Below are 20,051 nucleotides of genomic sequence, written 5' to 3'. Positions count from 1 at the left end.
TAATGGGCCCCTACGTGTGAGCCCAGACACTCAGGAACTTGTTGTGACTTTAAGTTACTAGTTTTACTTAAAAACATGGAGGATCCAAGCACAGCAGTCTAGCCACAATGCACCTGCCAGTCCAGAATGAACCCTAACTGGCAGACGCACCACCGTTTATGCATAAGCAATTTCCTATCTAAACCTGCAAGCACACGTTAACACGAAGAACGACACTGATTTCTGAAAAACGTACCCGAACTCTCCTCATTTTCCCTTACAGGTAGGTGGGACCATCTCAGCAGTTCTCTCACTAGCTGATCGCACAATCCTTGGGCGTCGTTTAAATTATAGCTATACAGGTAGCAGTACAAAAGGGACAGGTAATAGCGCATCTGAAGAAAGCAGGTCCTTCTTCCTCCTTAAACCAGAGAGAATTGAGTTCATGTTAAAAACGATTAGCAAGGCCAGGTTCTTGGCCTGGGTGCTGGGCAGACACTCTGGGGGGGGGTCCATTTATGAAATCCATGAAGCTGTATACTCTCATTATGTGAACCTTTCCATACTTGTTTTATCCTATATAATAAAAGGCTAATAAGCAAATCGACCAAAGAGCAGAACGACCGGTCGCTATGACACGCACTGACCACCAGGGGGCAGCCGCTCAGCCAGAACCGGGCTCATGGCTGGTGAGCGCAGCGGCAGTGGCAGGGGAGGACATCTCCCGAGGGCTCCCAGACGCAAGAGGGCGCAGGCTGGGCTGAGGGACCCCCCTCACCCCAGTGCACGAAATTCCGTGCGCTGAGCCTCTAGTTTTAAATAAGTATTTCTCACAGTCCGGGTCCCTACAACACGTGTTATTCTATTTGAGCATGAAGAAGTTCTGAGCACTCACATTTGAAATTATTTTACACTCTGGAGTATGCTAACATTCGTTCTTACCAATAGTACAGCAAATATTATTTATTTTTTATTTTTTTAACATATTTTTATTGATTTCAGAGAGGAAACAAGAGAGAGAGATAGAAACATCAATGATGAGAGAGAATCATTGATCGGCTGCCTCCTGCACACCCCCTGCTAGGATACAGCCAGCAACCCAGGCATGTCCCCTTGACTGGAATTGAACCCGGGACCCTTCAGTCCGCAGGCCAACGCTCTATCCACTGATCCACCCCAGCTAGGGCACGAATACTATTTTTAATAACCCCTACCGTTCTCTGGGGTTTCTTGCAGAGCTTTCCTCCACAGTTCAACAGCCTTTTCATAGGATCCTAACAGGAAACACTCTTCACCTGCAAATTTTTTAACCAACCATTAGTTAGGGTTAATTGTATTACTTTATAAAAAAAAGGCACTTTGTTTTAAAACCCAGCGTATATATAGCTCAGCCAGAAATTTTGAAAAACCAATCACTGTGACCAGTTAATACAATCAAAGCCCCGTTAGCTGTTTTGCTCCTTTATGGGGTGAGGAACGGTGTATAAGACACTGACCGCTGATGGGTTTGAGCTGTAAGGTTTGGCCCAAGCAGGCTCCGGCCGCCTGCAGGTGCGCCTGGATGTGACATAACAGGGACTGGACAGCAGCAGCTTCCTGGGCCACCTTTGCAGGGAACGGTCTGTCACCTTCAGGAACTCTTCGACTTAACTGTGTCTGATACCATAAAGTCTTTTTATACAGGACCCTCCACAGAAACACCAGCCTGCACACAAAATTGGGCGATCATCAACCCAAGTTTCAGACGAGGGGTGATCAGAATCAGTACTGATTAGCCTTTCTTCTCGGCCTGCATTCTTCACCGTCATAACAACACACACACGAACTGATCGGATTTAAATACAGCACAAAGTCCACTGACCAAAACCATGCATATTTTTTAAATCTTCCCAAATGCTTTATGTACCTGTGGTCATGTTTCCCTAGTGCTTACCTAAACCAAATTCTCTCAACAGTACCTAGTTGCCCAAAACTAACAAAATGTGTGTGTGGAATAGCATTTGGCATAAATGCTAAAATACTTTCAGCCCTAACCGGTTTGGCTCAGTGGATAGAGCGTCAGCCTGCAGACTGAAGGGTCCCAGGTTCGATTCCGGTCAAGGGCATGTACCTTGGTTGCGGGCACATCCCCAGTGGGGAGTGTGCAAGAGGCAGCTGAATCGATGTTTCTCTCTCATCGATGTTTCTCACTCTCTATCCCTCTCCTTTCCTCTCTGTAAAAAATCAATAAAATACATTTTTAAAAAATAAATAAAATAAAATACTTTCAGATAAAATAAAATCTATAAGGCTGAGTGCTGATGGATACAAGGTTTCTTTTAGGGGTGATAAAAATATTCTGGAATTAGTGCTAATAGTTCTATGGCCTTATGACTATTCTAAAAAAAAAATCACTACATTGTCAACTTTAAAATGGTGAGATTTATAGTGTGGGAACTACAGCTCCATTTTTTAAGAAGGAAAAAAAATCTATCCTGCGGATGGTATCCTAACATGACAGTCATCACACCTGCGTCCTGGCTGCTGAACGAGGTTTGCTCCTGGAGGACGGATCTTCAAAGACGAGTTCCAAGGCCAGTCGTCCCAAGGAGCACTATCCTGAAACGTTTGAAAAATGGGAACCACCAGGGAGTCCTGACTGGCTGTTCTCCTCCCATCAGCCGTCGCCGAGACTTCGGGCTGAAGGTGGTCTGCGCCCCCTAAGTGATCAGCTACCATCCTGAGTAAATGAAAACAGGCGGCCAGCCGCTCCGAGAAGGACTGGCCCCGCTGCTGCCGCTGCAGCAGGAGCTGCAGCGCGCTGGCGGTGAGCGCCACCAGGGGCCGCACGGCCGGCCGGCCCCGCAGGTCCCAACGCTGGGCCGACAGGCACTGACGGAAGAGCTGGAAGACACAAAGCACCCACGCGCGATGCCGTGGTCTCTTGCTTAAGGAAAGATCAAGAGTTGGGAAAGGACACTTTATAAACTGAAGAATGTAGAGAAAATACGTAATGCAAACTACTGTGTAGTTTAGCATCACGTTTTTTTCCGTCACGTTTTTTGAAACTCCTACAGTCCAGGCCGCGAGGAGGTTTTTCTGGGCCGAGTGCAGGTCTGCGATGGTTCCGTCCGCCCCCGCGCCAGGACCCTCTGTGTGTATTGTGTCGAACATAGACGCAAACTCCAGTCTCCCCTCCTCGGCACCACCGAACGATGGATCGTTGTTTTTGTTCCAAAAAGAGAGCAAGTTGTTGGGAAAGTATGTGCTTTCGTTAGTTTCTTCTGCTTCAAAATCCTAAAACACGAGCGAAAAAAACGATGCTTAATACCACTCAATACTTTGTAAGTAGAATCGCTGGGTGTTCTCAAATTTCCCTTCCCTTTCACAAGGGAAAGACCAAATACTCTTCTGGGACTAAGGTCAACACGTCACTGTTCGAAGGGGACAAAACCCTGCCGCCGAGTACCTGCCAATCTGCTTTTTCATGCGACTTCAGCGTCTCTTCTTCCTGCAAGAATCTGGGGACGGGAGGGTCCGCCGGACGCTCGCTTCCTTGGCGTTTTAACAGGCTCGACCTCAGGGAACCCAGAGACCGCAAGTTCAGCCCTTTGCCCCGTGGCTACGGAAGAAAAGATTCCCAAGAGCAAAACTTTACCCTCAATCCCGTCTACAGCAGCTAAACATGCTACAGACAACGGCATCCATGCCAAGGACATGCCATCAGTGCAGGAGCCAGCCTTGACTGACGATGCCAGAGCACGCTACCTCCGACAGCACCACGCGGCGGTACGCCTTCTCAAGCCGCCGGGTCGCATCCAGCAGCAGGGCCCGCAGCAGCACCGGGGGAGACAGGCCGTCGGGAAACCGGAGGGTGGTGACCATGTAGCCGTCAGAAGCGATGAGGTAGGGCAACCGGGAGTGGGTTTTCACGGAAAACCTCTGTCGCATCAGGTCGCTGGCCGACGCTGACGAGTCTACAGAATGAGCTGAATCTTGAAATGTGCCGTGCGGTGGTCTAGCAAGCAAACATCACAATTCAAAAATCAGTAAGAGGAAAACCCTAAAGAAAACAATCATTATTCCCAAGGAAAAGCAAAACAGCGATTAATAGTTACAGAATGATGAAAACGCAAGCAAACGAAACACAAAAATTGTTAATGTGTGACATCTCTAAGGAAAACATAAGTGATTCCTATAACACAGGTTTATGTGTTTTTTAATCTTCCCTTAATTGTAGTATTTATTTTGTTTCTAAAAGCAAATACAACTATTTCAGAAAAGAATTAATACAGCTCATTTTTATCATTAAAAAGTTAAATGTTTAACTTTGCTTCTTACCATATACTTAAATATATCTGTAAGGACATAATTATGAGTGTCTCTCTCACATCGATGTCTCTCTCTCTCTCGCTCTCTGGCTCTTTTTCTCTCTCTCCCTCTCTCCCCTCCTTCATTCCCTCCCTTCCGCTCTCTAAAAATCAATGGAAAAACTATCCTTGGGTGAGGATTAACAAGATAATAAATATATAAACAAATAAATAAAGCATTCGTTTTTGTTAAATATAATCGAGAACACACCCTTCCTCTGTGAAGCAAGGCGAGTGAATTAATTTCAAATGCCTTTTCCAATTTTTTATCTTCCTTCACCTCCTCAACCAATTATCATTTCACAGCAGAAGAAACGGAGGCTCAAAGAATAACTTAACCCAAAGTCACACAACGAATAAGTAGAAGAACCACCTCACAATTTTTTTTAATAAGTTACATGTGGATAACTTCTAAAGTCTTCTATCCATTTCCAACAATTTTTTCCAATTGGGAAAAAAGTATATAAATCTATGTGTCAAGTTATATTAAGTTATAAATTTATCTCAACAAGGGGAGGGAGGGGGACTCCTGCAATATTGTCAACATTAAAAAAGTTTTTTAATAAAAATAAAACGTAAAACAATAAAATAAAGGGCATATTTTATTAACTTTTATGCCAAAGAAAATAAAAATTTTAGTGCTACTGAATACTTAAATAACTTATACTTACATAGTCACAATGTCAAATTTTCACCAGGATTAAGCCACAAAAAGAAATAGAAAAAAACTATAAATAAGAAACATACCAAGATGACACACTCAAAGAAAAAAATAAGACAATTTGAAAGATAAAATTATAAAAACAAAACAGTACAGTAATAACAAAAGAGAAAACTTCTGTAAACAAATTCAAACGATTGAGATGTCTCACCTGTATGTTATGAGTGGGTGGAGAGGAATAAACTCAGCTGGCCCAAATTCTACCGAGCAGCCACGCGTGATTAATGTTAGCAATTCACCGTGGCACGTCAGCAGAACCAGGGAGCCACGTTTTAACATACAAGCCAGAAAAAGACTGTCATGAGTCCAGCTGATGTCACCTACCCAGTAGGACCTAGAAAGAGCGAGACAATATGTTTAGAAAGGATTCTAGACAATGTGTTTGACAATTTCTATCGGCCACGCAGAGGTGAAACCCTTCAAAAAACAAGGGCAAAAGAATGGAGAGCAGCCCCAGCTGGTGTGGCTCAGTGGATAGAGTGTCGGCCCGCGAACCGAAGGGTCCCAGGTTCGAGTCCCATCAAGGGCACGTGCCTGAGCTGCGGGCTCGATCCCCAGGAGGGGTCGTGCAGGAGGCAGCCGGTAAATGATTCTCTCTCATCATCGATGTTTCTATCTCTCTCTCTCCCTCTCCCTTCCTCTCAATAAAAATATTTTTTAAAAAAAGAATGGAGAGCAGACAACTGCCACATACATTTTGTGTATTTCACGTCCTGGAAAAAGAGTTCACGCATAAACATCTACCCCATACCAACACTAATTAGAAATTTCGATGCACAAGCAAATCATAAAATAAAAATACTCCCTGAGAGTTAAGCTTTTTAGTCACTCACATGTCCATGTCAATCAGAACAATTTTTAACCCTATGGGTGTCCACAACCAAGATCTACTGATAGACGGAAAGGTCAACACCACGCTGTGGACTTAGCACCCGCTGAGTTCCACGCAGCCACAGACTCCCTGTTCGCAAAGCCATCATTTCCCCTCGGTAACTGTCTGGTAACAGTGATGTCTCAGGGAGACAAAAGTAGTTGTTGCTCAATGTAAATGAGGGACACCCTAGTCCAGCCGTGGGCAAACTACGGCCTGCGGGCCGGATCCGGCTGTTCCATCCGGTTCGGTTCTCTTGCTCTCCCCTCCGCTCCTTTACTTTGAATTTATATTAGTTCACACAAACACTCCATCCATGCTTTTGTTCCGGCCCTCCGGTCCAGTTTAAGAACCCATTGTGGCCCTCGAGTCAAAGAGTTTGCCCACTCCTGCCCTAGTCAAACACTGCTGAACTGAGACCAGTAACACTTCCAGAACAGAGCTTTTAAGGGGGAAGAAAATGAAGAGACAAGGCTGGATTGGTCTAAAAACTGAAAATTCAGAGAGCAGCACAGAAAAGTGCTCAGAAAGGGAAATCCAGAGGTCCAAGAGGAAACTTCCCTGCTCCATGTCTCACGTGGTAGCTCACGTGCCATCCAAAATTGCCACGTATGTTGCGATTGACCCGTAGGCGAAGAATGCCAACTTTTTGCCCAGGTCGGCCTCCCCAGTTAAGCCCAATACATTTCTCCCCAGCCATGATTCCGCTCCTCCTCGGACAACGCAGCAAGAAATAAAAGAGAAAAAACGTTCACTGCCTCCCACCCAAGCAGCCCCTTCCTTAGGCACGTAAGGCCTTCCTTACATAAAGCAATCTTTAGAATCGACCCCCCTCAGATGCTGAAAGTTGCATTATCTATCTAATACCTATTTAGACACCTACTGAATCACCAGAGCCTTAAACGTATCAAACTGCCGGGAAAGAAAACAAAAACACGACGTAGAAACACGGAGGCGTTCTCACCTGACCAGGGGAGCGGGAACCATGGCGCTCTTACTGCTACAGCCTCTCAGGCTTCCACCGAGAGTGACAAAATTCAGTGTGTTTACAAATAACACCTGAGTCGCCTAGGAAGAGTTAAAAAAGACAATAAAACCGTTAAAATTATTTCACTCTAATCATTACTTATGATTCTGAAGACCTAGCAATAAACTGATATAATAGGGGTCTTTCCCAACGGGCAAGCAGTGCTGACCACCCATAACTCTTCTCTCTTACTCTACATTTTAAGAACATCAGTTACAACATTGCCCTTCTTTCTTCCTTTTCCCTCAACCTCTTTTTGATTCTGAAGGCCAAGTATGGAAAACTATGGCAGGTCATTAATTTTTTTACTGATTTGAGAGAGAGAGGAGGGGAGAGAGAGAGGAGGGGAGAGAGAGAAACATGGATGTGAGCGAGGAACCTTGACTGGTTGCCTCCTGTACCCACCCCGACCAGGGACTGAACCAGACACCTGGGCATGTGCCCTGACCGGGAATTGAACTGGCAACCTTTCGGCGCACGGGACAACACTCAGCCAACTGAGCCACACCAGCCAGGGCCTGGTAGCCAATTTAAATAACTTCACCAATCCATAAGGTTGAGTTGGATCAGAAAACACCAATTTAAAGAATTACCTCCGGGGGTGGAGGGGGGGGGGGGAACGGACATTTTAAAACTGGACTAAACTCTCTGTTCTATAGGTTACTTCAAGACAGGTTATAGCCGAAACCGGTTTGGCTCAGTGGATGGAGCGTCGGCCTGCGGACTGAAGGGTCCCGGGTTCGATTCCGGTCAAGGGCATGTACCTTGGTTGCGGGCACATCCCCACTGGGGGGTGTGCAGGAGGCAGCTGATCGATGTTTCTCTCTCGTCGATGTTTCTGGCTCTCTGTCCCTCTCCCTTCCTCTCTGTAAAATAGCAATAAAATATATTAAAAAAAAAAAAAAAGACAGGTTACATTTACTGACCTTCGGGTCTTTCTGATTCAGAGTTACTGCCAGGGTAAGGCCATCTCTAGAAAAGGCAGAAATCAGAGCTCCTCTTGACTTGACTGATTCACACGGAGGACTCAGACTACCCAGAAGGCAATCTTGCTGTGCCCAATGAACACCGTATGGCAATGATCTAAGAAAGGAAGGAAAGAATTGAAAACAGGAAGTATGGTATCTTCTAAATGAATACGTAGTTCGTTACAAAAAAACGAAAGGGTCCAGCTAAATTCCTACAGGTGCCTGTCTATTAGGGGCCTCTTAGCAGCCGTCCAAGCAACAGAAGAGCAGGCACCAGTTAAACAAGCTCCATCGCAGAGTTCTGTTAGTAATAGCATGTTTGGTAGCCAACCCCAAATACGTCTGCTTCCACTAATGCAGTGGTCGGCAAGCTCATTCGTCAACAAAGCCAAATATCAACAGTACAACGATTGAAATTTCTTTTGAGAGCCAAATTTTTTAAACTTAAACTTCTTCTAACGCCACTTCTTCAGAATAGACTCGCCCAGGCCGTGGTATTTTGTGGAAGAGCCACACTCAAGGGGCCAAAGAGCCGCATGTGGCTCGCGAGCCGCAGTTTGCCGACCACTGCACTAGTGGTTTAGCTACCCCCATTTCTATAGTATTGTTAACATTTTTAAAGGGACTGAATAGAGAAGAGTGAGTTTTCCAGAGAGTGTTCTATACTTGATATGAGGCTGTTACACGCATGTCTATTCATTAGATTTGTTTGCTTTACTTTATGTAAGTTATACCTTAGTAAGTTATTGTTAGCATAAAAAATAAACAGAATACACCCCCCAAAATCACACTATTTTAATAAATCTTATTTAGCCATGATGTGTTTTTTAATGCATTCTATCTTATGGGCTTTTTAGAATAATTCCATGTTTAAATTAAAAAATTTCTCCAGAATGTAAAAAGTTCAGTAAATTCAAGTAAGTGCCTTTTAATTTTTACTGTAACAATTCCTTTCCAAAATAGTTCTTTATTGTCTTAAAACAAGTAAAGCCGCAGTCTGCCTTATCTTTTACGGGTTTTCGCTTCTAAGAAGGGAAACAAAACCAAAGCAAAATAACTGATTAAACATTTTCGAATGAAAACTAAAGCAATACTTATGGGAAGAAAGGATCTGTAAAGTCTCAGAAGTCACAGTTCATTTACTGATCTGACTGTGTATTTATAAGCCAAAGGTACCCGTGTCTTAAAAGGGAGGGAAAGTAAGAAAGAAGGGAACATTTACCTCACCTCACAGGGGGAAACGCATTCTCCTGCCACCGAATTGCTAGGAATGTCAACCTCAGACACTCCCCAGAGTAACACGTAAATGCACAAAAGCAGCAGTCTCCCAGTAACTGTAGATAAATGCAATACACGTTAGTACATAATCTGCCTGACAATAAATCAAGGCGCAGATGGAATATAGCGAGGTCGTGTTTCTATTTTTATTCTAAACATTAAGTCCAAGACTAATTTATTTCTGAGCCACAGGTATATCCCAAATGGGAAATCAAGATGCAGTTTATTCTCTGAAGAAAACACTGCCATTTCCTAGGGCTATAACGAAAACGATATTCACATAGTAGTTTTCTCTTCCATAGCTCTGTATCATTTAAATGAGGGCACTGGAAGTGGGGTGAGGTATAGTAAAACAATAAAACTTCAAAACGCAACTTTTAACGGTAGTGGACTGGTAGGGTCCCGGGTTCGATTCCGGTCAAGGGCATGTACCTTGGTTGTGGGCACATACCCAGTAGGGGGTGTGCAGGAGGCAGCTGATCGATGTTTCTCTCTCATCGATGTTTCTAGCTCTCTATCCCTCTCCCTTCCTCTCTGTAAAATATCAATAAAATATATTTTTAAAAAAATGTTTTTTAGTTCATAAAGGTATTATTTCCTGGGAATTAAACGGTTTATTCAATATCGTCAATTCTAGCTTTTTAAATTACAAAACTAGCTATATTTTAAAACTAGGGAAAAGTAAAACTAGGGAAAGAGAAAGGAAGCTCTAATTCCTAACCATTTTTATAAACACTTCTAAAAATGTGACCAAGAAATAATGAAAATATATTATCCACAATAATTTCACAGTTACTGGGACGATGACGACTAGCGATCTATAGCGATGCCACTGCCCACTCTGCTCATCAACTCCAGTGTCTGGTCAGAGGCCGAGAGCTCACCTCCTAGAACCCCGTCTGATCTGGATTTTACCTCATTTTTTATGAAGACAGCATGCACTACAGCTTCTTTATCTTCAGTGGAAGGCAAACGCACTGCTTCTTCAGGTGTGATCTGGGACCACTGGCCCATCAATGAAGGGCTTTTAGAAGACAGGATATTCCTGAATTCCAAATATTCCCAAAGAAATATGCATCCAGAAGGAGTTATAATCAGAACTCTTTTTCCATCTCCAGATACATACAAATAGAGTCTCAATGAGCTTGCTTAAAAAAAAAAAAAAAAAAAAAAAAAAGAAAAATTAAAAAAGTAATTAAACCTTGAAGTCTGAATTCCCTCCAGAGGCTAAATAATTTATCTATTCTGACAAAGAACCAGAATAATGTGACCATTAAGGATATAAAGCTAAGGCAGGAGTAATAAATTAAAAGTACAAATAATAGTAACAACATATCACATATTTACGTGATATCAGGAACCCTTTGTTATTAGATATGTTAGGCATACCAGACTACATTCATCCAAGATGAATCTAAGTATCACAAATAAACACCACCAAAAAAAAAAAAAAAAATGCAAAGAAATATACATTGTACACACACACAGAGAGATACATGTGTATATATATACATATACACACACACACACACACAGAGTGGCCAGATTATTATGATCTCTGAACGCATAATAATCTGGCCACTCAGTGTATATCCTATATAATAAAAGGCTAATATGCAAATTGTACCCTCGACCAGGAGTTCAACCAGCAGGCAGGCCGGCCAACCGCCCATGTCCCCTCCCCCTGGCCAGGCTGGCCGGACCCCACCCATGCATGAATTCATGCACCGGGCCTCTAATATATACATATATATACTGAGTGGCCAGATTATTATGTGTTCAGAGATCATAATAATCTGGCCACTCAGTGTATACACACACACAGAGATTTTTAAAATAGCAGTAGGCAAATGTTTCATCCTCCCTGTTTATCAATTTAAACCAATTCTCACCTACTGCAGCCTTAATCATTTCCTTAGGCTTTCCAGTTGCTTGGATCGTTTTCAAACAATCTTGATCTTTGTTCCAAAGGAAAAGCTCCCCCGTAGTAAGGAGCCCAGCCAGCCAGGCATCTGTTTCCAAAGAGGAAATGCAATACTTACAATCTAAAGGCGCCCCTGAGGTTGCCCCCATGGGTAGACATTTCAAGCTAACTCAGCCCTTTGAAAACATCAGGCCTACTTAACCATTACTGGACGTTGTGAGGACAACAAGGTGCTTCAAGAAAGGCTGCAGGCGAGGGATTTTCTTCTTTGTCCTTCCCGACAGCAAATTAATTTCACTTATGAGTTTATCATCCAAAAGAAAAACAGCTTCCTTTTCCTAAGAGAAGAAACGTGAGACTTAAGAGCTGGCAGAAGTTCATTCAGCCGAAACCGGTTTGGCTCAGTGGATGGAGCGTCGGCCTGCGGACTGAAGGGTCCCAGGTTCGATTCCGGTCAAGGGCATGTACCTTGGTTGCGGGCACATCCCCAGTGGGAGGTGTGCAGGAGGCAGCTGATCGATGTTTCTCTCTCATCGATGTTTCTAACTCTCTATCCTTCTCCCTTCCTCTCTGTAAAATATCAATAAAATATATTAAAAAAAAAAAAAAAAGAAGAAGAAGAAGTTCATTCAAACTCTTACCCAAATCACGCCAGAAAAGAACGCAAAGTGACATTTAAGGAAGATCACATTGCCGAAACCAGTTTGGCTCAGTGGATAGAGCGTCGGCCTGCGGACTGAAGGGTCCCGGGTTCGATTCCGGTCAAGGGCATGTGCCTTGGTTGCGGGCATGTCCCCAGTGGGGGGTGTGCAGGAGGCAGCTGATCGATGTTTCTCTCTCATCGATGTTTCTAACTCTCTATCTCTCTCCCTTCCTCTCTGTAAAAAATCAATATATTTAAAAAAAAAAAAAAAGGAAGATCACATACCTTTGTACCACGAATCATAAAATGAACCATAAGGTTGACAAGGTAGACTGCAAGCTGTTTCACTCTATCTTAAAATACCCCATTAAAATGACTTGGTAAAATGACCTAACAAATGCAATTTAGACTATTTTGCAGTTTAAAATTATAAGTGTCTTCCGGTTCTGCTAGCGAAAACTGGGTCGTCAATTCAACCCTGGCATGGACAAGTTTTTAAATAACTTATTTAGATTAAAATAGATGTGGCTTCGCCCTAACTGGTTTGGCTCAGTGGCTAGCGCATCGGCCTGCAGACCGAAAGGTCCCAGGTTCGATTCCAGTCAAGGGCATGTACCTTGGTTGTGGGCACATCCCCAGTAGGAGGTGTGCAAGAGGCAGCTGATTGATGTTTCTCTCTCATCGATGTTTCTAACTCTCTATTCCTCTCCCTTCCTCTCTGTAAAAAATCAATAAAATATATTTTTTAAAAAATAGATGTGGCTTCTGCAACCCTGGCTGGTCATTTTTTATTACCTAGGAAAAGTCTGCTGTTTGGAATTAACTTTGCCTTCATGTATTATTCCAGGGCAGTGGTTTTCAAAGCACCACTGGACCAGCGGCATCAGCAACCCCCAGGACCCTGGAGGAAATGCATGTTCTTCCACCCCAGGCCCCCTGAACCAGCCACTCGCGGAGGGGGTGCAGCCCTTGTTTTAACAAGCCCTCCGATGATGCCGAACCACCATGAAATTCGAGAGAAGGTAAGTTAATGGCATAATTTCTCAGAGGAAATGACACACCACCCAATTTCTTTTGTTTATATTATTTTTAAAAATTGATTTCAGAGAGGAAGGGAGATAGAAACATCAATGATGAGAATCCCTGATCAGCTGTCTCCTGCACACCCCGCACCGGGAATTGAGCCAGCAACCCAGGCACGTGCCCTGACTGGGAATCGAACCGTGACCTCCTGGTGCATAGGTCAACGCTCAACCACTGAGCCATGCTGACTGGGACTACCAAATTTCTTAATTTTAATAATTGTGATAAATCTAGGTTTGCCCACTTTCCCTGCGGTGAGGCCTCTATCCCGTGTATTGTGACTAGTATCCGGGACTGTTCGTGCCCCGAGGCCACCCTCACCCCGGGTCTAAGGCGCACTTCCTTGCACACTCATAAAAACCGCAATGGGAAGAAACACTCCACGGATTGTCCCAGTAGGAAAAGGTTCGGAAGATTAAAAACTCCTTTCTGCTATATGCCATCACCACCTTTTTAAGCATAATATAAAAGTTTTTGAAAGTATAAAATATTTCTTCTTGATGGACCATTTAACTTTCCGGAAAAGCTAACTTGCTCACTATACTAAAGACAAAACACAAACACCAAACCCTGCTCTGTGGGCAGCTGATCCTTGAAAGACGGGTTTTATTTTTTGAATGTCACAGACCCGTGGTCGGCAAACTGCGGCTTGCGAGCCACATACGGCTCTTTGGCCCCTTGAATGTGGCTCTTCCACAAAATACCACGGCCTGGGCGAGTCTATTTTGAAGAAGTGGCATTAGAAGAAGTTTAAGTTTAAAAAATTTGGCTCTCAAAAGAAATTTCAATCGTTGTCCTGTTGATATTTGGCTCTGTTGACGAATGAGTTTGCCGACCACTGTCACAGACCATTCTTCAACCTCAGAGGCAAAGCACACATCCCGCATGTACGACGACGGGACCGTATGATAAAGAAAACCTACCTGGCCCAACCAGGAGACACGAGGCCAGGGCCTTTTCTGCTTGATCGTGGTTGACGTCACCACTTCCAACCTGACCTCCATGCTTGTCGAGGCTCCAATGACCAGTTAAGTAAAAACAGTCACAAGATGCTATGAAAAGAAAAATAATGAGCATAATAAATAGCCCATATTGACTGAGGACCTTAATTTAGAGTTCTCATCAAGATCTGGTGTTTCACTTTTTCATCAGTTCAATCCTCTTCCTAAGGTAAGATATTTTTTTTTTAATATATTTTATTGATTTTTTTAGAGAGAGGAAGGGAGAGGGATAGAGAGTCAGAAACATTGATAAGAGAGAAACATTGATCAGCCGCCTCCAGCACACCTCCCACTGGGGATGTGCCTGCAACCAAGGTACACGCCCTCGACTGGAATCGAACCTGGGACCTTTCAGTCCGCAGGCCGACGCTCTATCCACTGAGCCAAACCAGCCAGGGCGGATCTGGTCTATTTTAACCAAGAATAAAACAGGAGTGATGCTTTGCATTTCCCATGGCTAGATCACAAAAGGCAATACAGCTTCTACCTCACTCCCGGGAAGGGAGAGGGAGAGAGAGAAACAGGGACAAGAGAGCGAGTATCAGTGGGCTGCCTCCTGAACGCCCCCTACTGGGGATCGAGCCCCAAATCCAGGCAAGTGCCCTGACCGGAATAGACCCAACCATCTTTGGTGCACCACTGGATGCCCACCAACTGGGCCACACTGGCCAGATGTTTGTTTTTTAAAGGGGCCTTAACTCTCCTACATATGGGATATAGTATACTTAAGCATTTACTTTTTTTAATGTTTTTATTGATTTTGGAGGGAGGAAGGGAGGAGAGATAGAAACATCAATGAGAGAGAAACCGGGACGGGATGCCTCCTGCACCCGCCATCCTGGAGGATCAAGCCCGCAACAGGCGACTCTTGGTGCATGGGTCAAGGCTCAACCCGAGGGCCACACCAGCCCGGCAGGGAGCTGCTTTAAAATACTGCAGCTATGTACGCAGAGGTAAGTTATGCAACCAAAATGTAAAGGGTAAAAAGGTGGTTCAAGATGCGAGGATGGAGGCCTGCAGGGTTGGATCAGGTTTTCACCGCCTGTTGATTATGCCCGGGAGACTATGTCTGCTACTGAACGGGCGCTCAGAACAGTCATGTCCAGACCATCACACACATCGCCAGACAAGTAAGATTGGTTCGCGGAAGGGGGCAAAGTTAACCCGTCACCCTCACTAAATACGCCAGCAAGGGAGACACATGGAGCCCCCCAAGCAGTGCCTTTATTTCAAACACACGGGCCATGCGATTCTCAGACCATCTCCAAGCTCTTCTGGGTTCCACCGCACACGAGTCTCCTCGCGTCCGTTCCTCAACGTTCAACTAACTCATCACCAACCCACTGAGGTCAACCACGGGAGCCCCCCCCGCCCCCCCCCAGCCCTCCAGGGGCTCCGAGGTGTCCTCCCCGACCCCGGGGGAGGCTGCGCAGCGGCGCCACCGCCGGGAGGACCCGCCCCCGGAGCCCGCTCCCCGGGGCTGAGGATGGGCGGCCGGGGGGAGGGGGGCAGGCCGGGGGGAGGGGGCAGGCCAGGGCGGGGGTCAAGGACGCGGCGGACAGAAGGTGAACGGGGGACAGCGGGTGAACGGAGGACAGAGGGTGAACGGGGGACAGAGGGTGAACGGGGGACAGCGGGTGAACGGGGGACAGAGGGTGAACGGGGGACAGAGGGTGAACGGGGGACAGAGGGTGAACGGGGGACAGAGGGTGAATGGGGGGCCCAGGAGCCCGCGGACGCAGGCGGGGAGGGGTGGGGGAGGGGGCCATGCGGGGCACGAGTCCGGGGCGGTTACCTCCGCCAGGCCCGGGCCCCTCCGGGCGGCAGGGCGCGGCGATACCGGGGGCCAAGCGGACGGCGCGGGCGGGGAGGCGCGAGGACCAGGGCGGGGGCCCAGCCGGCCGCCCAGACGCCAGCCTGCACCCCGGCGACGCGGGGGCGGGGAGGGGACGCCAGGGCGCCTGCTCCCGCCGCCGGGCGGGCGGGGAGACGGGGTGCTCCCCCTCCCCCCCTTTCTTCTCTTCTCTTCTTCGCCGGATCTCCTCGGCTCCCCTCCGCTCGCACAGCCGCGCCCGCTCACGGTCAGCTCCCGCGCCGCCGCCTTTTGGCCCCGCCCGCCGCCCCCTCCCAGCGCACCCCCGCTCGCCCCGCCCCTGCCCGCCGCCCCGTGCTCCCCCGCCTCCCCTCCTCCCGCTCTCCCCGCTGCCCCCGCGCTCCCTTCCCCCCGCGCCTCCCGGGCTGGGGCGCGCCGGGTTTCCGCTCCCGCTCGCTCCCGCCTTCCGAGAGCCCCGGCGTCCGGCAGCGCTTCCCAGGAAACCCGGTACCCACGGCGTCACCCCGCCAGTGGAGACGGCCACGGGCCCGAAAGGAAGGGGTTGTGCGCTGCCCTCCGCACTGGGAGCCCCAAGGAAGGCGTGTGCGTCCCCCACGCCTGGCGACACTGCACCGCGGCCGCTTCCTGCGCCCCGTCCCGGTCCAGCCCAGCCCCTGCGGACGGTCACGAGCCCGCAGCTCCCGGCCAGTGGGTCCTGGAGAAGCAGAGTCTGCAGCTGGACCTGTGCCGTGGGCAGCGGCGTGCTCGGTTCCCTCCGCCCCACGCGCTCAGGCCCGGGGCCTGGTCCTGGAGGCGCCGGCTGTTACCCTCGGCCCGGGAGTGGGTTCCGCTGCGCGAGCCGCCCAGCCCGCCCACGTGAGGAGCATCAGGCCGTCTCTCCGCGAGCCCAGCATCCCGGACCCCACCGCCCCCTCTGCTTACGGCGGGACAATGAGCCCCTAGGAAACTGCCCCCCCCAACCCGCACCATTCGTCTCCAAGGTTGGAGAACTGATGCTTCAGGTTCACCCAAAGTCATGAACAGCTTACGTAAATCTTACCGGCGTCAGCACGGAAAACCTCGGGCAGAAAACACTCAGGAACGAAGAAATCCCAACCCATTCCCACGGTTTTCTGTGTTCCCACTTCTAGGTCTTGAGACGTGAATAATGGGACGCTGTGGCGCATTTTGCTGGATGGCCATGCAGGCGTCCTCAAACTACGGCCCGCGGGCCACATGCGGCCCGCCGAGGACATTGATCCCGCCCGCCGGGGGCCGCTGCCTGTCCTGCTTAGCAGCCGACTCGTCCCCGGCCCGCAGTGCGCATAGGAATTTGTTCATAGTTCTTTTTTAAACTATAGTCCGGCCCTCCAACCGTCTGAGGGACAGGGAACTGGCCCCCTGTTTAAAAAGTCTGAGGACCCCTGATAGAGGCATTGGTGTAATTCTAGAGTCTGCTGCTCCATACATTTACTTATTCTTTAAATTTGACGGGAATAAGTACAATTTGCTAACATTATTGCGTGCGACACTATGCTAGAGACAAAGAGGGGAAGCCAGGATTGCCCCTGTTTGTTTAAGAGACTTAGACACACAGCACAGTGTAAGTTCCCAGTAGCAGTGGGCAGCTGCGTTTCCTCCATCTGGAGCCGGGGAGTCTGAAATCGCTGCGGTTCAAGCAGAGAACAGCTGGATGTGAAGACAGGCCTCTGGGGGTGCAGGTAGCTGCGTGGTTCAGAAGCCCAATGCCGGGACTGCAGACAGTTCTAAGCCTCAGCCTCTCCTTCAGCCCTCCCTGGAAGCTCACCTCTCCCCCACCCCTTTTTATTTTTATTTTTTTATTGTTTGAGAAATTTCTCTTTTTTTAATTAAACACGCTATTTATATTTATTTTAATTCTTTATTGTTTAAAGTATTACATATAGTATTGCATGTCTCCTTTTCCCCCATTGACCTCTCCCTGGCCACCCCCACCCCCTGTTTATTTTTAAATCCTCACCCGAGGATATTTTTCCATTGATCTTTTATTTTATTTTTTGTTATTTACTTATTTGTTTATTTATTTGTAAGACTTTTATTTTTGGTAGAGCAGTTTAAGGTTTACAAAACAAAAAGAGGGAGGTACACAGATTTTTCTATATATGCCCTGTTCCCACACGTACTGAGCCTCCCCCATTATCAACATCACTTACCAGAATGGTACATTTTTTACAAAAGATGAACTTGCATTGACACATTAAACTCACTCAAAGACAAAGGTTGCCTTAGGGTTTACTTTTGGTGTTGCGAATTCTATGATTTAGACCAGTGGTCGGCAAACTCATTAGTCAACAGAGTCAAATATCAACAGTACAACGACTGAAATTTCTTTTGAGAGCCAAAAACCGACTTCTGCGCATGGGCCACGAAGTTTCAATCGCACTGTACATGCGCACCCGCACCCATTGATCTTTTAGAGAGAGAGGGAAAGACAGAAATATCGATCGATGTGAGAGAAACACATCAATTGGTTGCCTCCTGCCCAAGCCCCCACCAGGGCCTGGGTCAGGGAGTAGCCTGCAATTGAGGTACGTGCCCTTGACTGGAATCGACTTCAGGCCGACGCTCTCTAGAGCCACTGAGCCAAATTGGCTAGGGCTGGCCTCTCCCTTGTTAAAAACTATTTTTAAATTGACTTTTTAGAGATAATGGAAGGGAGAGGGTGAAAGAAATATCGATGTGAGAGAGAGTATCAGTCAGCTGCCTCCTGCATGCCTCCTATCAGTCATTGAGTCTGAACCCCAGGCACGTGTCCTGATGGGGAATTGAACCAGCAACCTTTCGGTGCACGGAATGATGCCCACCCAACTGAGCCACACAGGCCAGGGCTCACCTCTCTTTAATATATTCTGATGAGTAAGAATTTAGTGGAGAATACCAATTCTTAAGAGAATGTGAGCCCAGCTGGCATAACTCAATGGTTGAGCATCAACCTATGAACCAAGAGGTCGAGGTTTGATTCCCAGTCAGGGCACTTGCCCGGGTTGCAGGCCCGATCAATAATTCTCTCCCATCATTGATCTTTTTATCTCTCTCTCTCTGAAATCAATAAAAAAATAAATATTTTTTAAAAGAGAATGTGAGCCCTAGCCGGTTTGGCTCAGTGGATAGAGCGTCGGCCTGTTGACTGAAGGGTCCCAGGTTCGATTCCGGTCAAGGGCATGTACCTTGGTTGCAGGCATATCCCCAGTGGGGAGTGTGCAGGAGGTAGCTGATCGATGCTTCTCTCTCATCGATGTTTCTAACTCTCTATCCCTCTCCCTTCCTCTCTGTAAAAAATCAATAAAATATATTTTTTAAAAAAAGAGAGAGAATGTGAGAAGGATGGAAGAGAACCCAAGTAAGCGCAAATAAAAATAATCCTGAGAATTCCCCATCAAATTCGGTGTTTTGTAGTTACAATGCCAGACCTACAATAACCGAGGTCCTTTTGGTAGCAGATAATAAATCCCATGTGACTAGCCCGAGCAAGAGAGGGAATGTACTGTAGAGCAAGCATGTCAAACTCGTGGCCCGAGGGCCGCATGTGGCCCACAATGAATATTTTTGCAGCCCAGCCAATATAACGAGTATGTAAGAAATGTTTTAATAAAAATGTCATAACTTAAGTTTTACAATATCCTGTTATACATAATTATTAATAACGAACTACACCGTTCGCTAATGACTGATTACTATAATCATGTTGCCTTTATTTCCCTTACGTACCTTACGTACCTTACACACAGGCGCACCATTTCTCTCCACTAATACCAGCAGTGAATATTTTAGCAGCCGATGGCCACGTCATTAGTCTTGGACTGACTTGTTTGGTGTGCACAACAGGAAATATTTTGCTTTCAGAGAACAAGAAAAATAGGTTTATTTGTGTTACGCTTATTAATTTGTGCAGTTATTCGGTGTCCGGTAAGTTAATATTAAAGAAAAAATATTAATTTTTATTAAAATGTTCTATTATTTTATGTTAACGATGACTCATTTATGTCAGCCCTTTGTATTCAGCATGTCTCTATCGAAATAAACCTACGTGTCTATGAAAATTGAAGCTTGTTTTTTTGCGGCCACAGACACTGACACCTTGTTGATTTGGCCCGAGGTCGCCTTTAGTTTGACATGCTGGCTGTGGAGACTCTGGTGAACAACACAGATTCTAAGGAATGGTTTCAGCAACCAGCCTTTGGGCAGGACGGGAGCCAGGAAAGGCGGGGTTCTCCCGATAGCAGCGCTGTCCAGTAGAAACGCTATGCCGACGAGAATGTTCTCTGTCTGCTTGTCCAGTACGCAGCCATAAGCTGCGAGTGATATCGAGCACCTGAAATGTAGCTAGTACAACTAAGGCACTGAGTTTTCTGGGT

At 46.6% G+C, this 20,051-nt stretch overlaps 1 protein-coding gene across 3 annotated transcripts in view; it reads right to left on the bottom strand.

Annotated features, from left to right (window-relative positions):
• Window positions 1-15,912, bottom strand: part of CPLANE1 (ciliogenesis and planar polarity effector complex subunit 1) — a 77,421-nt gene extending 61,509 nt beyond the window's left edge. For 2 of the 3 annotated variants that reach the window (XR_013961241.1, XM_080681049.1), the window contains exons 1-15: window positions 15,640-15,912; window positions 13,767-13,895; window positions 11,320-11,455; window positions 11,086-11,205; window positions 10,109-10,341; window positions 9,143-9,249; window positions 7,874-8,030; window positions 6,885-6,988; window positions 5,201-5,383; window positions 3,727-3,976; window positions 3,428-3,580; window positions 2,489-3,255; window positions 1,476-1,684; window positions 1,194-1,274; window positions 236-400 (exon numbers count right to left, since the gene is read on the bottom strand). Coding sequence is in view for 2 of the 3 variants with exons in the window: in XM_080681049.1 (XP_080537175.1) it covers window positions 236-400; window positions 1,194-1,274; window positions 1,476-1,684; window positions 2,489-3,255; window positions 3,428-3,580; window positions 3,727-3,976; window positions 5,201-5,383; window positions 6,885-6,988; window positions 7,874-8,030; window positions 9,143-9,249; window positions 10,109-10,341; window positions 11,086-11,205; window positions 11,320-11,455; window positions 13,767-13,847 (2,746 nt within the window). In the remaining variant the exon portion in view is untranslated. Of the gene's footprint in view, window positions 1-235; window positions 401-1,193; window positions 1,275-1,475; window positions 1,685-2,488; window positions 3,256-3,427; window positions 3,581-3,726; window positions 3,977-5,200; window positions 5,384-6,884; window positions 6,989-7,873; window positions 8,031-9,142; window positions 9,250-10,108; window positions 10,342-11,085; window positions 11,206-11,319; window positions 11,456-13,766; window positions 13,896-15,639 lie in introns of those variants that run through there. The other variant, XM_080681050.1, reaches the window with a different exon arrangement.
• Between the last annotated feature and the right edge of the window lie 4,139 nt (window positions 15,913-20,051).

The sequence above is a fragment of the Plecotus auritus genome, assembly GCF_963455305.1.
Source record: "Plecotus auritus genome assembly, chromosome: 7".
NCBI classification, from domain to species: domain Eukaryota; kingdom Metazoa; phylum Chordata; class Mammalia; order Chiroptera; family Vespertilionidae; genus Plecotus; species Plecotus auritus.
This window is presented reverse-complemented; position numbering and strand designations above follow the sequence as displayed.